This window comes from Eptatretus burgeri, chromosome 18 (assembly GCF_056783735.1).
Source record: "Eptatretus burgeri isolate ZD-2024b chromosome 18, Ebu_testis_v1, whole genome shotgun sequence".
In the NCBI taxonomy this organism is placed as follows: domain Eukaryota; kingdom Metazoa; phylum Chordata; class Myxini; order Myxiniformes; family Myxinidae; genus Eptatretus; species Eptatretus burgeri.
The window spans coordinates 22,426,696-22,444,095 of record NC_140978.1 but is presented as its reverse complement, the minus strand read 5'-3'; the positions used below and the strand labels follow the sequence as shown (position 1 = coordinate 22,444,095).

Genomic DNA, 17,400 nt, shown 5'->3' with positions numbered 1-17,400 from the left:
TCCACAAGCGATGGTGGACCACAGTTGATTCGAGGGTCAGCAACAGGGATTGTAACACCCTTGACGACAACTCGACAGCTGGGGGATCAGCCTGGTACAACCGCTCAAAGTAACCGGCCCAGCGGGCCTTCACTTCAGACTCCTCTGTCAAGAGCCTACCACTCTCTGCTCGAACTGCAGTGCTCCGAGGGATGGGCTTGGATGAACGTAATGCGCGAATTCCCCTGAAGCGGGACGAGAATCACCTGTCCACAGGTGATGCTCTACCCCCTCACAGATTCCTCGCACATAGGCCTCCTTGTCCACCCTCAGTGCACGTACAGTTTTACGCCTCAGCTCCCTGAACAGCTCAGCTCTGCCATTCAGCCTGGCCCTGCAACTCTGGTCAATGGTATCCAGTGTCCCTTGAGAGACAAAATTCTTCTTTGCCCTGCGGTGAACTCCAAGGCATCCACCGGCAACATCAAGGACGGTGGTCTTGAAGGTGCTCCACAACTCTTCAGGACCCCCAAAGCACCCAGACCCCCCAAGTGTCCACTCAGCCTGTTCGCAAACTCCTCAGCTACTCTCTCATCCCTGAGCTTGGCAACATCCAGCCTAGGCTGGGATGGTACCATTCTCCAGGATTTAAGGTGCAGCTTTAGAGTTGCTACAACAAGCCTGTGGTCAGTATTGAGGAACTGAGCACTCCGGTAGACCCTGCAGTTCTGGATCATCCTCCAACGACCGTCAATGAGGACATGGTCAATCTCCTTTGCCACACCGCCAGCGTTGGAATACCAAGTCCAGCGATGAGCTTGCGGGCGCTGAAACCATGAACCAGCCACCCTAAGTCCATGACTTCTTGCAAAGTCAAGGAACTTAGTGCTATTCTGGTTCATAGTTCCTGACCCATGGGGACCAACACACACCTCATAACCATCCCTATCAGTTCCAGTCGATGCATTGAAATCCCCCAAGACTAGAAGTGTATCTCGTCTGGGGCACTGATCAACCACAGACTCGAGTGTGGCGTAGAATGCATCCTTCACGGTAAGATCACTCGCCTCAGTCGGAGCATAAATAGAGACCAGGGAAATTACACCTAAGGAGTGACGAATCCTTAATCTCATAATACGCTCGTTGACCGGTGTTACCTCAATTATCATTGGGGTCAGCTTATTGGACACAGCTACAGCAACTCCTTGGGTATGGTAACCATCAGAGCGACCAGACCAATAGTAGGTGTAACCACCCACCATTATCTCGCCGCAATCCGGTCTCCGAACCTCAGAGAGAGCTGCAATCCCGATGTCCAAACGCTTGAGCTCAGATGATAACAGAGACAGGTGATCATCCTCCCTTAGGATAGGACATTCCAGGCACCCACCCAAAGAGACCGCCTCAGGTTAACCCAAGGAGACCGCCGTCTGGTGGACGACACCTCAGCACCACTCCGACACACTCTCCCGCAATCTGACCCAGGGATGTTACCCCGTGGTTTCCCTCCTATCAAAGATTGGGGGTCCCGAAGGCTTTGCCCCAATCCCATCATCCGGTGAGCTGCCCTGCGAAGGGAAGCTGCACAGGAGGTACTCCCACGGAGTGGGTTTTCAGATTTTTTTTGCGTTTTTGCGTTTTGCGGAATGAAGCGTTTTACGGTGGCTGGAGTGCAAATCCTGCCACCAACCTCCTAATAAGAAGTAACCCAACTGCAGGAGGACGTCCGCAGACACAGTTGGGCACTAGATATGGATGGCCGTTGGCTCACAAGGAGCTCCTCCGCCCTTTGACAGGTTTTGTTTTTAATCCTGCTGGGTGTCCATATCCAAACACCCTCCTCACCAGAAAACCTGGTGGGGGAGACGGTTTAGTCGCCGACAACCCGACCATGGAACAGGTTAGTACAGGTTTACATGGTACCTGTAGCAGGTCACAGATCGAACCTGACCTGACAAGAATGTGTTGTGTTTTTGTGGAACCTTTTGTTTCTCCTCCCCAGATCACTGGAAGAGTGTTGGACAGGAGTGATGATCCAGAGGATGGAGTGCAACTTCGCTCAGTGCTCTCATGTGATAAAATTAAAAAAAAAAAGATGAATGATTGTTTAAGTGAGGATAAGGCCATAAGGGGGTAGTACGTTAAGCAGGATAGGTAAGTTAGCTGTGGCTCGCTGCCCATTGCCCCTCCTACTTTATTTCGTTGGGTTAAATAGGTGTGAGTCAGTAAGTGTTAAGGCTGGTACGGAAGCGCCTGTGATATACCTTGCAGGAGCTGCGGTACCAGAGGAGGGGGCAGTGTTACGTCTCGGGGTGGGGGGGGGGTATGCATTCAAAGGGTAATTAGGATGCTTAATTAGGTATGCCATGCTGTTCAAGTTGTACCAGGATCTTGATGTAATAAGTAGCAATTCAGCGGTGATATGTTGTCTAGTAAATGTCCATTTCTTGAAGCGGGAAATGATAATTGTCACGTAATTAGATCGGGAGACGGGTTATGGTAAGTGTGTATGCGTATCCCCTTTTAGTATTCCCTGTAGGCTTGCCGTGACGTAACAGGACAGTGCTGTGGATGGCTCCGCCCCTTGATCACGATAGGTGGAAGGCGATGGCAGAGGGCCAATAAAAGAGCTCGATTGTAAGTGACGAGGACTCAAGTATAAAAAGATTCTGTTCGGGAAGAGTGATAAAAAGAAAGCGTCTGGTCGAGGCTATTTCGTCTCTGAGCGCGCTCTCTCTTTGCGCTGGTTCGTTCCTCGATTCGTCGTGCCTCGCGCCTCACCTCGGTTGGCTCTGGAGTTCTGCTGGCTCGGAGTACGGGACTGAACGGCGGGCGGACCTGCCTCCCTCTCCTGCTCGCATCTCGGTGCTAGAACTGGCTCCCTGGCGGCTGTGAGCGGAATTGGGTCTACACCAGGAGGTCGACACCACCAGGAACAGTACCACGGTGGCTGGTTGGAGCTCACAGGCCGGGAACCGCGGTTGTGCGCGGAAGGGCTGACGGAACCTCAGCAGCAATGTGTCTCCTGCCCCTGACGAGCGCAACGCCAGCTCGTCCGGCACCAATCCAGTGACTGTTACGTCGACACCACGAGCTACGTTTTGTGTGTGTGTGTGTACCTGGCACCTTCGAGGGTTTGAGATTTGTATATCCATTGGAATTGTTTGTGTTTTCCCCACGCCCGAACCCACACCACCTCCTGTCGAATCGCCCCGGATCCCTCCTCTTGCCGAGTCTTATCGTTCTGGTTAGAGATATAAACATTATTAACTCTGTGAAAAGCGACTCGTGCCACCTTCCTCGTCCCGTTTGCTGGAGAGCGATTAAAACCGCCATCTTTGGGTTATAAAAAATAAACCGCCTCCATCGTTTCGGCTCATTCTGCGTTGTCGGGACTGTTCAAGTCCCGTGGATGTCACAATATGTTTGTTTTCTGGCTCTCCTGAGGGTAGACACACACTTGTTCCGAGCTTTCTGGAAGGAACTGAGATTACCCTCAGTTGGGTTTGCTTTCCATGAGGCAAAGGCAAGTTGTTTCAGGAAAACTGCCTCACCACAAGCTTCAGTGAACCAAGGGTGGGAGGAAGGGTAGGACAACTGAAGACGAAATGGGATAAATCTGTACATGAGGGAGAGCAAGGTTCTTTGAAAGAATTCCCAGGACGAGTTGATGTTGGAGGAAGTTGAGATGGGAGACCAATCTAGAAGTTTGATGGCTGCTTTTGAAGTCTCTGCCAGTCGGCCTGAGTGAAATTCCAGACTCGACGGCATGGGGGTGGTTCTCTAATAAGAGCCAGAGAGCCCGTGGTCAGAAGAACCAATTGGAGTGGAAGAAGAAAAGCAGATATTTTCAGGGAAATTGGTCAAAATCAAATCCAGAAGAGATGGAGTACCGTTGGTTGAGATCCGGGTTGGGAAGTTGACCAATTGAGTCACAGAAGTCTTTTGACGTGTCCCTCATTTTTATTCAAGAATAGGGACACGTAGGCCTTTCCAGGATAAGCCTCACTTATTCCCGTCCTGCCATTTTAAACCACAGAGGCATCACAGCTGCACCATCAGAAATTATGCATCTGGCAGCCAAGTGCTGCAAACGGATGAAACAATTTTGACTTTCACTGATCCATAATGATAAATCATGAAAAATACGCTGGTAATGGTCATATTCGGAAATCACAATTGGAACCTAACTAAATAAATAATACGTTCACCATTTTCGTGTTGCGGTAAACCAAAGCCATTGCTCCGGTAAGTGGTGTACAGTACGCTCCTATTCGCAATCGTCGCACCATGGCCGCCGTCCTCTAAAGATGTATCTAATAAATATGATTCATCAGATGTCTGTCTCTGTCTGTCTGTCTGTTCGCGTTTTTTTGCAAAGACTCCTGGGCTGACAACAACCAAATTTGGCATACAGACCAAGTCTGACCCAGGGATTGTCCGAAGTGTGTTTTTTTTTATCCATTTTTGTGTTTTTTTTTACATGCTTGAGAGAACTAGAATACATGCTTCGGAGATAAGACCTTAAAGACCCATAAGACCCTTAAGACCAATGAATTCCCCAAACACAATTAAGACACTTTAAAACCCTGAATACCCCAAAGACGCTTTGGACCCTAAGGACTGTTATGATCCGTAATACTCTTGAAGACCCCAAAGACCCTTAAGTCTTTTGAAGACCCCTTAGAGCCAGAAGACCCAAAAGACAAGAGTTTGAAGACCTCAAAGACCCTTGAAGACGCTAATTAAAACCCCTTTTCCCCATGGGTGGCCTGTCTCTCCTGGCTCCCACACAGTTTCCCCCCCCCTCCACCCCCACCCCGTCGTTTCTCCTGTCACCGATCCGCCTGCCCCATTCTCAGCCCTGCTGGCTCTCCTGCTTCTTCTGCTGGCCCACTTCTCAGTACCCTCCCCACCCGGGCAACGCCGGGTAACCCTGCTGGTTAATAATAATGATGACAGGTTCATGGTAAATATTACCATTACCGGCGTATTTTTCATGATTTATAATGATGGATGTGGGGATTTATCGGATGAAACCTTTTTTTTTTATTTCTGGCCTCGCACGTTCCCTTAACATGATTGTCACGGTGCTGTTTGGGTTTGGGTTTGGGTTTGGGTTAGGGTTCTGGTTAATGTTAGGATGAGCCTGTAATGAATGAGTCCACACTGGTTCTCAGATCTACTGTAATCTATACGTCCCACCAACGTTCTGCATTGTAAAACGCTCGCTCTATTTTTTTTTTTTTTACTGCAGATGAGCCCTGCCTGTGGAAATTTACCGCTCAAACATTTCCTTCTGAAGCCCGTCCAGAGAATACCTCAATACAAGTGGCTCCTTACAGGTGAGAATTGTCATCCGGCCATTTTGGATTATATTGCCCGATGACCCTTCGGGACATTTCTCTGGTTTAATCGAAATTAAACTCATCAATCCAAAATGTGAACACAGTCAGCTGTTTTAACCCTGTGCAATTGTCCCGACCCAATTTGTCGTTTGGTGGAAGTTTAATACACTTTGCAATTGTTCATTCTTAATGGCTTCCAATCCACAGCACTTTCAAAGACATTTAAAGGATTGAATTAAAATCTCACCCAAGACATTATGGGAATAAAATAATTTCAATAAAACTGAAAGCAACACCAACACATTGTCATGGCATTAACCTGACAGTCAGGCTGTGACAAGGCCCGGACCAAAAGGCTTCCCAGACAAATTGCGTCACAAAGATTGGTTCTTTCAAGAGTACCCAGGTCGAAAAACCAGTTAAAACCAGTACACATTTTCAACTGGTCTCTATTGGTTCTAATTAGTCTTAAACTGGTCTCTATTGGTTTCAACTGGTACCAGTTAAATTCAGTCAGAATTCCAATTTCCCAGTTGAAAAAACCAGTAGCTCATATTTGTACCAGTTAAAGTCTTACTGGTTCCAGTTGATACCAGTTGCAATGTACTGGTCCCAGTTGATACCAGTTACAATGTACTGGTCCCAGTTGATACCAGTTACAATGTACTGGTCTCCCAGTTGATACCAGTTACAATGTACTGGTCCCAGTTGATACCAGTTAGTTAAATACATGTATTTCAACTGGTAATATATCACTCTATTCCAATTTCCATATTAAAACCAGTAAGAAACCAACTGGCTTTACTGGTACCAGTTGGCTACTGGTTTTCAACTGGTACCAGTTGACCAGTAAGCTACTGGTCTTTACTGGTTTTTTGACCTGGGTATGCACTAGGAATTGTCTATCAGCGCGAAATACATCACAGCACAATCACCTGGGTTACATTCTCACAAATACCTGGGAAACCAAGCCGTCCGCACAGCTACTGTATATGACCGCTTCTAAAACAACCACTGAGTAGGACCGCTTCTACACGACCACTAGGTATAACCTCTTCTACACGACTACTGGGTATAACCTCCTCTACAAAACTACTAGGTATAACCACTTCCACACAACTACTGGGTATAACCTCCTCTACAAAACTACTAGGTATAACCACTTCCACACAACTACTAGGTATAACCACTTCCACATAACTACTGTGTATGACCGCTTCTACACAACCACTGAGTAGGACCGCTTCTACAAGACCACTGGGTATAACCTCTTCTACACGACTACTGGGTATAACCTCTTCCACACAACTACTGGGTATAACCTCCTCTACAAAACTACTAGGTATAACCACTTCCACATAACTACTGGGTATAACCGCTTCCACACAACTACTCGGTATGACTGCTACCACACAACTACTGGGAATAACCTCTTCCATACTACTAGGTATAACTGCTTCCACACTACTGGGTATAACTGCTTCCACACAACTACTGGGAATAACCTCTTCCACAATACTGGGTATAACTGCTTCCACACAACCACTATGTATAACTGATTCCACACAACTACTCGGTTGCTTCTGTGTTGCAAATGCAATCACATTCTAAACAGGTTGGAGTCGAGAGAAGACTGTGTCTATCCTCGTGCCGATCTGTGTCAGTGGACATTTCGGATGATAGATTTATCACATGAAAATTGAGAAAGGTGTGTTACCTGCCTTGGGGGCAAAGGTTTGCTTTCGACAGCAGGAAGCAAAGGCATGCCAAACAAGGGAGATAACAAAGGTATCCTTACCACAATAGAAAACAAAGGTATACTAACCACAATAGGAAAGAAAGGTATCCTTACTACAATAGGAAACAAAGGTATCCTAAACACAATAGGAAACAAAGGTATCCTAACCACAATAGGAAACAAAGGTATCCTAACCACAATAGGAAACAAAGGTATACTAACCACAATAGGAAACAAAGGTATACTAACCACAATAGGAAAGAAAGGTATACTAACTACAATAGGAAACAAAGGTATCCTAAACACAATAGGAAACAAAGGTATACTAACCACAATAGGAAACAAAGGTATACTAACCACAATAGGAAACAAAGGTATGCTAACCACCATGGGAAGCACAGTCAAGTAAAGCTGACGTTTCCACGCACAAGCCATTTGTTTAAACTTTGTTGGGAGTCTTTCTTGTTCCAATGAAGGTTTATAACGCCCTTAACATTCCTTTGTTTCACACGGTGTTTAGCATTGTTTTTATCCATTTCCACTTGATAAAACGTAGAACATGAAACAAGGCTGAAGGTGAACGCACTCCTTACACGGAAGGTTGGTGAGACCGTAAACAGCTGAAACGCACACCACCTCTCGTGACCCACGTGACACCTTGCACGCACAAATTTCAAACCAAACCGTGTGATCTCACAAAGACCCTTGGTATCAGCATGCGACTCGTAAATAAATAAACAAATACATATGCGAGTTCCATTGTTGGAAGTTCAATGGAGGAGGTCATCAGGGTAATTGTGTTTGCGCTATAGTTACCAACCCATGGCTGTTTGTCCTTGCTTTGTCATTTTCAAATGCCCGACGTCGAGCGAGGAAGCAGCACGTACCATTTTAAAAGTCTTTGGTATGTATGACTCAGTCGGGATTCGAACCTCCGACCTGCCAGACTCGGGAAGGACGGTCGAACCATTAGGCACTTCGTCTGGTACAAACGGTCTTCATTGTATGGTGTATACCATCGTAGACGTAGATCCAAGTGCACACCTGGTTATTCAGCTTAAAAAAACAACACACCACCACCACCACCACCACCACCACATGGTAGTTTCGCTCTTCTGGAGCTCGTCATGAGTGTGTGCACACTTCGTTGATTATTTGTGAGTACAAAGTGCATTGTATGCAAATATTGTGTGTGTATGTGTGTATATGTGTGTATGTGTGTGTGTGTGTGTGTGTGTGTGTGTGTGTGTGTGTGTGTGTGTGTGTGTGTGTGTGTGTGTGTGTGTGTGTGTGTGTGTGTGTGTGTTTTTTTTTTTTTTTAAATCGCCCAAGCCTGATGAAATCATGTCCAAAAATACAAATGAAAAATTCCATCCTGAAAACAATTGATCGTGGAAGGACGGAAAAATACCAGCTCGGGTTCGGCTCGGGTTCGGCTCGGGGCCAGCTCGGCAATGTCACACTTCTCCCCCCAGTGTGGACGGCTCTGCCATAAAACCGCAACGTTTCCCCGTCTAGCGGAATAAAGGTTTTGTTTGTAAGTGTTTGTTGGTATCTTCTACTTCGTAATTATCTTTCACATCCCACACAGATTACCAGAGGTACCTGACACCAGACTCGAGCTCTGACTTCACTGACACACAAGGTACGTTGTCCGGATCACGTGTCGCATGAAGTTGTAAATGTTATTATTAATTATTATCAGCCCCTCATGCGTTCCACGTTGTAATTCTCCACTCGGAATCGCCGTTAACAAACTCGTGCATGGGCGTCACGTCGTCCGTGCAACGTGGCTGGTTCGTTGGCGCTTTGACAACCGTGGAATTTTCCTTCTCGTCTGGGGATCAGGTCGTCATGGCAACTGTGTCGTCATCGCACCCAAGCTCCACCCCCCTCTCTGTTTCAGGGCTCTCGGCTTCAGACTCGCTTTTGATGGCATCATTGAGCGTCGTGTCTTAATGACCGCAAAGTCAAACAAACGCTCGTGGTTACACGTCGATCGTTAACACGAGTTTTACTTCGGCATTGCGTCACACCGACTTGTGCAGGCAAGCAGAGAGTTCGCCCGGTTCGGAGAGAACGATGATGCTAAACGATCATGTTTATTGTGAAAAATCAACTTGGCCCTCTTCATGTCGAACGCTGTGACATCCTCGTTCTTTCATTCCTCCAGCAATGGCGAGTTGGCAACCTGAAGCATCAAGTAGAGTTTGCAACGACACCGTGTCGGGCTCCACTCGAACTCATGACCTAATTTGGGGCCTAAACAATTAACACTTTTATCACTAAATATTATTGTCCAGACCCATTGTATAACATGCATTATATATTTTCATTTTTATTAGCCTGTACACCACTTAGAAGGAGTTATTGTTGTTGCTGTCGTTTCCATTCGAGCTTTTGACATTAAATTTTTCAACAAAGCTTTATTTTGAGAATACGGAGAAAATAACAAATAATTTGGTCAAAATGACAACCTTTTGATTATTGTTTTTTTTCACTTCGGAGGGAGAAGAGTTCTGTGAATGTGGTTGCTCGGGGAAGAGTGTGATAACATGGAGGACCCTCGACGTAAACCGTTTATTTCTCATGAGGAAAACGATCAAAAGTGTTCAGGGCTTCATCAGTAACCGCACAGTGATGATGATAATGGTACATAATGACAATGATAAATGGTAATGGAAAGAGTACATAATGAGAATGATACATCATGATAATGATTATATCATCATGGTACATAATGATCGTGATGATGAGAATGGTTCATAATGATAATGAAAAGAGTACATAATGATAATGGTACATTATGATAATTATGGTGATAATGATAATGTTAGATAATGATAGTGATCATTGCGCATAATTATAGTGATGACAATGATAATAATGATTGATAATAACCAACTATCCAGGCCATAACGTTTTTACCATTTGAGCTTTTGTCCTCAAATCTTCAACAAACCTTTGTAATGAGAATATGGAGAACACAAATTAATAAAATGTACAGTTTTGGTTTTTTTAACATGTTGTTTTCGTCAAGTTGACTTCGAGTACAAAGCATATGCAGATGGGCTTTGCATTCTGAGATGTTTTTTAGTTATTTCTGTGGCCTCAAGGGTCTTCATCTGTCGTTTGTTTAAAAACAAAAAGGTTTTGTTTTGAGAACAATGACTTTTGTTTGAATACAACAAACACAGGTGTACACATTGAGCAGCGTGGTATACAGTTACAGGTGCGTATAGTCAGAACTTTCCTGCAAAAGGCTCCAACATTCCCATTTTATCAGTAACATTTTATTCGGTCAACAATGGGGAAAACTTTGAAGCTACATGAAATGGAATGAGCGTACATTGTGTACCCAATTCAAATGGCATTACCATGCTCCCTTTATGCCAGTTATAAACTCAAACTGTCCGCCCAACAGGCATTGCCTTGTATTTCAAAAGATATTCAGCATGCCATCAATCTTGTGCTGGGAGTTGCTTGTGTGGAATGTCTTCAGGTGGGAGATGGTCAAGAACTTCATGTCAGAACATGCTTTCTGTTCTCTTCTCAATGTCCCATGTTCTGGCTTGTATTTCAGACAATCAGTCAGTCAAGCAGTGTCACGACAAGTCACGTTTTTGAAGAATTGAATTTTCTTTTTGGATGTTGGATGAAGAATAATCTGTTTGATCACAAAATCAAACACTAAATTAAACTGAGATTATGCAAGGGTTGCCCGATCCTTATCCACAATCTTTCTTACCCCCATGAGCTCTTCTCAACCCAAACCTCTTACTTGCAGGTTTCAGTATTTCAGTCTCTCTCTCTGTCTCTGTCTCTGTCTCTGTCTCTGTCTCTGTCTCTGTCTCTGTCTCTGTCTCTGTCTCTGTCTCTGTCTCTGTCTCTGTCTCTGTCTCTTTCTCTTTCTCTTTCTCTCTCTGTCTTTCTCTCTTTCTCTCTCCCTTTTCTTTCACACCCTTGCTTATTGTGTCCAAGCATTCCAGAGAGTGCCCCGCTACCCTACTCTCAGTTCATGCCCTTCGTGACCTTGTTCTTCCATGATCCTGGATTTTGTAGGGAGAAATAATTCACTCCTTTTTCGATATAGAATCAACCTCCTTAAGTTCAGATGAGTGTAGGGATAAATATACGAATGACAGACAAACGAAGCTCATGCGAGTGGACAAAGAAAGAACTTAAATTTATAAAACTGCATTCAAAAAACATTCTAGAATGAATAAACATTACCATGTTGTAATCTTAAAGAACAGCTGTTAATATGGTATGAAACCACCATTTTGTTCTTCTTTAACAATCACAATTATCGGACTATCAGGGTGACAGTTTATAGCTGGGCTAAGATTCGTGCTCAGGTTAGACAGCTCAGAAGTGAGTGCGTATACCTATAGGGAATCATACCTGCCCTTTGATCGCCGAATCAAGCCTGGTGTTGGCTAAGGCCTCAGTCACATTTACTCTACGGCGAGGATAAGGCGGCCGTACGCCCTCTGAATTGCCAGAAACGTGCGGCGGCCGCAGAGAAACTGAGGTGGCCTCAGGGTGGCCCTATGCCGTTTGGCTATATTTTACAGGCCGTAGGGTCGCCATGGAATGAAATCGCGGAGTTATAACTTTTTTTCATTTCTACGCTCGCCGTAGCAATTAGACAAGCCAAGCTATGACGTAGATGTGTTCCACGTCGACCGTACAGAGGGCGTGCGGTGGGCTTGCGTTTTCCGTGCGGCTGCCGTAAGCTCTTCTCAATGAAAAATGAATTTTCCCAACCCCCAAAAAATTACGGCGGCCGCATTATTTACACGGTCGCCGTACGATGGCCTTGCGGTCTTTGTGACTACCTGTGGGCAACGCAAGGTCGACAAACGGTTCCCCTACACCCGCCGTGCACCTACGTACGGCCTCCGTGGCAGTCTGCGTCGACGGTGCATCCACCGTGCGCTACCGCTAGAGATCGGAGTATAGTTGTTTGCCTATACACAGTGGTGCCCCCACAATCCTAATTTAATTCGTTCCTGGAGGCTGATCGCATTGCAAAAAGTTCTGATTCAAAAAATATTTTCCCAATATGAAATAGTGGAAAGTGAATTAATCCGTTCGTGGACCCAAAGAAAACCCACTTTCAAGACACTTTAAACTGAAATTCCCCATGTTTAAGGTAAAATAGGATGAGTAAATGACCTTCGGTGGCGGTGTATTGTATGTAAACTGGTACAATCGCCACATCCAAAGGCCCACACAGGCTCGAGCTCTGGCCTGGGTTTCGATCGCTCACGCACTCTGCGGGCGCTGCCCCCAGGGCTGCTCATCAAACATGATGCCCCCAGAACCACAATCACTTTCATCAAACGCATCGGGCTGAGGTAATCATGGATATTAAAAATTACAACCGGTTTTGCTGTGAAATTCAATCCTTGCCCGACAGTCCGTCACACCACGTGATCGGATTGCTTTTTTTGTTAATAATTAAAACACAAGATGATTTAAAAAAAAAAAATGAAGGTGAAAACACGAGGTAAGGCCCAAGTCACATTTCGCTCGGCGGCCAGAGGGTCCACAAAATGTACGGACACTCGCAATTATAACGCGGCCGCAGTATTTCCACCGTCACACAATGTAGCAGTCACACATGTTTTTATTTTTCGGGTAGCCGCACGGCGTGTTTATAAATTGTGGAGACCGAAAACGTGCGGGTGCCGTAATTTTTTGGGGGTTGGGAAAATTCATTTTTCATTCAGAAGAGCTTACGGCAGCCGCACGGAAAACGCAAGCCCACCGTACGCCCTACGTACGGTCGACGTGGAACACATCTACGTCATTGCTTGGCTTTGTCGAATTGCTACGGCAAGCGTAGAAATGAAAAAAGTTATAACTCCGCAGTTATAATTCCACGGCGCCCCTACGGCCTGTAAAATATAGCCAAACGGCATAGGGCCTCCCTAAGGCCACCTCAGTTTCTCTGTGGCCGCCGCACGTTTCTGTCAATTCAGAGGGCGTACGGCCGCCTTATTCTCGTCGTAGAGCAAATGTGACTGAGTACTTCAACCAACGAACTGGATGAACAAAGCGCGAAGATGCGGATCGAACAGGTGGGGGAGACACGTGAACAAACATGAACGCTACATTGTGTTCGGTTTTTTAAAATCTATTGGGTTTTTAGGGCCAAAATTTCTCAAAAAAATTGTTCTGATTTCAATTTGTTCAAACAGCTTGGCCGTTCGGATTTTGGGGACCACGGTATATTATAGTTATAGTATATTCAGTTATATATATATATATATATATATATATATATATATATATATATATATATATATATATATATATATATACTGTTATATTTTTATTTCAGTAAATAAAAAGGACTGGTATATATACCCACTCGTTACCGTTCACCTTAGGCCCCCCTGCGGTCGCCGTGTGGCCACCTTGAGGTCTCCTTTCGTCTGCCTTGAAAATTATATTGCCGCCGCAGGGACGCCCTAAGGTCACCGTGCGACATCAAATGAAAGACCGTACGGCACCCCCACGTTTTCGGTCTCCTCAATTTATAAACACGCCGTGGGGCTACCCAAAAAATAAAAACATATGTGATTGCTGCATTGTGTGACCGTGGAAATACTCCGGCCGCCGTAGAATTGCTAGTGGCCGCAGATTTTAGAGACCCCACGGCCACCGTGGCAAATGTGACCTGGGCCTAAGTGGCTAGGGTGGCAGGCTTTGGATCCTAGGGTCCTCAGTTCAAATCCCACTCAGCTGTTTAATTAATACCAGGTGGGTTGACTCAGCCTGTTATCCTTCCGAGGTCGGCAAAATAGGTACCAGCTTACTGGAAATGGGGAGCACTGCATCAGTGGCAGAGCCGCACTCCCAGCAATGATGCAACCAGCAGCCACAGGCTGCATACAAAATAATAACAATCGCCTAAGAGTCCACAAAGGCTTTATTAGATGTAATAGAGTGAACTTCTCCCATTCATTGCGGTACTGCTCCTAATAGGTTTCTCCGTGATTCTGGAAAGGCAAAGAAAGGCCTTTCATATAATTCGACGTTCTCATCAATGTGCAGAATGTCACAGTATCCTTATTCGCCATCACAGACCAGTGGCAGGTCACATGTTATTTTTGTTTCATTTCTGGTCTCACCTTTGCGATGGTCAATCATACATGACCATCTCATCGCCATAACCATCACACCCTTTCCTCTTCCGATTTTCATCGGTCTTCCCTTTCTAAGTTCATCCTTTCACGTCATCTCCTTCCTTTGTTTCCCGATTCTTGTGATTTTGGAACCACCTTCCTCTCAGCTGCTTCTGCTTTGGTTCTGGTCAAATATTGGAAAGATATGTTAATGAACATCCCTTCATCTTTCAACCCAATTGCATCACTGCCTCCAACCAGTTGTATCTTCCTTTATGGCTTTTGTTTGTTATTGTGCTCTTTTTGTTATTGTGCATTGTCACATGTATGCCCTCCCCCCATGACAACTGCTCATCCACACCCACGACCTCAGCTGGTGTGAGGAAGAGCAAACATGGCGGAGATCCTTCCACGGAGGATCTATTAAATGAGGAGGATGCCCGAGTGGTGTTTAGCTTGTCCCATATTCAGAAGATTCTCTAATTTACATCATCATCATAAATCGCTGGCGAAGTAGGTATTCGGCTACAATCCTGGAAATTGACTCAGGAAGTCAGGGCAGGAATTTGGAATTTGGAATTTGGCCAGGGTGCTGGTAATCGCTCACCTATTCCCCACGAAGGACACAGTGGGATATTTAATGTCCACCAACTAAAACCAGCAGATGGGAAAACCAGTTTCACGTCCATCCGAAGGACAGAACATACACTGATTAATCACCCTGCCTGTGAAACATTGGGATGTCATTTTATAGCTGTGTTGGGTTTCAAACTCAGGCTAGACAGCTTCGAGGCGACTGCACACCTCTAGGTCATCCTGCTGGCCCTAATTTAAATCACATACTGGAGCAATATTACAATTTTTTTCAAAGTCGAAACACCCACTCCTTATGGGAGCGTAATACCCACTCATATCTGGTTATGGTCAGAAAATGTCACGTGTGCAGTGCAAAGTTGCAAGTAATCTCCACATCTGACTTGTAATAACATCTCTCACCACCACATGTTAGTGCTACACAGTACACATTTACATAGAGAATTTGCATCGTCCCCACCCCCTCCCGAACCCCCACAACTACAAAAAAATTCATTGCCTAAAACCTTCCTGGGTTCATCTCAAGTACAGCCACAAAATTTGAACTCATTCCTTCCAGCAGTTTAGGCATACATACACGCACGCACCCACAACTGCACACACCAAATTATATATATTATGATTTAATCCTGCAGGAGTGTGCAATTACTTGACTCGTCGGTGCGTGAGAGATAGCAGGAACTGACATGGACACATGGCTTAAGAAATGTGTAATTTATTGAACAAATGACAATCGATACGGATGGAATCCTGCACAAAGGATGGCAAGGATTATAAACATGATAACTTAGGCAATCCTAACCCTTCCTTGAACCCTCAAGCACTCAACATTCACATATCACAAGGGGAACCAGGCAAGTGTGATGCAAGGACTGGTTGGGACCCCATGAGGCTGGTAGTTTATGGAATAAGAGCGGCACCAGAGCAGATGACAGGGTTAACAGCTCTTGAATCCAGCAGAGTTGGAAACAATTTTGGCGTATGCCTGGAGGGGAGAGATCGAAGGATGTGATGCAATGAAGGCTCCAACCACCAGGCCCTCGCCGGCTCACCATGTTTATATCTGCGGCTCCCACATTTTTTTCCTGAAGGCAGAATGTCAATCGGCCGAAGCCCCGCCAGCCGAGTGCCCATGTAATGGCTGCACAATGCCGCCAATCAAGGCCCTGCATATGCATGCCAATCATGGTTCTGCATAGCATACAGTCTGCAACCTTCTTCTCTGACCTCACTGAAGCACCAAAATGTCTGACTTCAGCAACATGGATCTTTGCATCTAATGTTATCCACACTTATCTGGCCTCACCTCGTTGCAGATATGAGGAAACATGAAAATATAACGTCTTACCTTCTCCAACCACTATTTTTGGACAGTGCTGTCACACTGAGCAATGCAGCAATGTATATCTTATCCCAAACCATATGTATTTCATACATTTGTAAAAGAATCCTGAAATGTACGTGAATCGCTGCTCACCTCCACTCATTTGTTTGGTTTTTTTTTTCCCCACCACATTCAGTTCAATCTCATTCTTCCTTCTGGGTCTTCAAGATAGCTGATCACCACCATCTCAGACCATCCCCCCATCTAAAACCTGATTTTTTTTCTACAACCATTAACCACTGCACACCCAAGCCCACCACCTTCCAAATTTCCAGTTTTTCCTTCCTGCGAGTTTGCTTCTGTCTCCATCTTGCCACCCCATGTATCCTCCCCTACCCCTCTTTCCTCCCCACTTTCCTTGTTTGTCCAAGTCTGCCTCTATGTTATCCTTCGCATCCCTGCTATTGATGTTTCCCCCTCTCTTTCTACTGTTCCTTTTGTTCTGTCGCATCCTCATCCATTCAGTGCTCTAGCTCTTCCACGAGCCTTGACTTTTTACAGCACACATGGTGGTTAGGGCCTTAAATCAGTAACTGCTCCCTATCCAATAAATGGACCTGTTATTGACTTGTTCACAAGGGTTGATCTTTAACAACAAAAAGGTATCATTAATTCGACAAGTTATTGAGTATTCTCAGGGGTCTTTTATTGACAAATCCTTGTTTGTTTAATGCAAAAATTAATAATGGTCCCAGTTTGCTGTTATAACTTTATTTTGAGTTTTCGTTCATGATGACGTGCAATGTTTTTGAGCACTCAGACGCAGTTTCACGAACACAGGATGAGACTTATCTCAGGAAACTCTAGAACCACATTTAATCCCATAGAATAAGTAAATAAATTGCTTGAACAATTTATACACCTTTTATATTATAGAGTAACATAACATGCAAAAGCAAGCAAGACGTGCCATGATATGCAAAGAGCAAAGAGTGAAATTGATGTCGTGACCACAAGAATGCAGATTCAATGAAAATACATTTCATTTGTCACTACTTTTCTGCCATCATTACTATTATTTTCTCAGTTCAACCTGGAGTAGCAATTAAATTATTCGCACTGCAGACAGTGTGGCAGGATGGTTCCAGGCCTGACGATAAACCATCGGATTGGTGCTTCACAGGCAGGGCGTTCAGAAGGACACTTCCTCTCGGATGGACTGGGTTTCCTGTCTGCTTGCATTAATTGGTGGATGTTAAAGGTCCTACTCCGTCTTTC

At 45.1% G+C, this 17,400-nt stretch overlaps 2 protein-coding genes across 7 annotated transcripts in view; one reads left to right on the top strand and one right to left on the bottom strand.

The window, feature by feature from the left end:
* The window catches only part of LOC147008723 (uncharacterized), a 66,590-nt gene extending 57,631 nt beyond the window's left edge, over window positions 1–8,959 (bottom strand). For 2 of the 4 annotated variants that reach the window (XR_015053229.1, XM_085863844.1), the window contains exons 1-3: window positions 8,671–8,959; window positions 8,477–8,579; window positions 7,953–8,121 (exon numbers count right to left, since the gene is read on the bottom strand). The gene's annotated coding sequence lies outside the window, so the exon portion shown is untranslated. The remainder of the gene's footprint in view (window positions 1–7,952; window positions 8,122–8,476; window positions 8,580–8,670) is intronic. The other 2 variants (XR_015053230.1, XM_085863846.1) reach the window with 1 other exon arrangement.
* FGD5 (FYVE, RhoGEF and PH domain containing 5) overlaps window positions 1–17,400 on the top strand; it is a 133,669-nt gene that overhangs the window by 42,839 nt on the left and 73,430 nt on the right. For all 3 annotated transcript variants that reach the window (XM_085863842.1, XM_085863841.1, XM_085863843.1), the window contains exons 10-11: window positions 5,237–5,324; window positions 8,657–8,710. In XM_085863842.1, coding sequence (XP_085719968.1) covers window positions 5,237–5,324; window positions 8,657–8,710 — 142 coding nt within the window. The remainder of the gene's footprint in view (window positions 1–5,236; window positions 5,325–8,656; window positions 8,711–17,400) is intronic.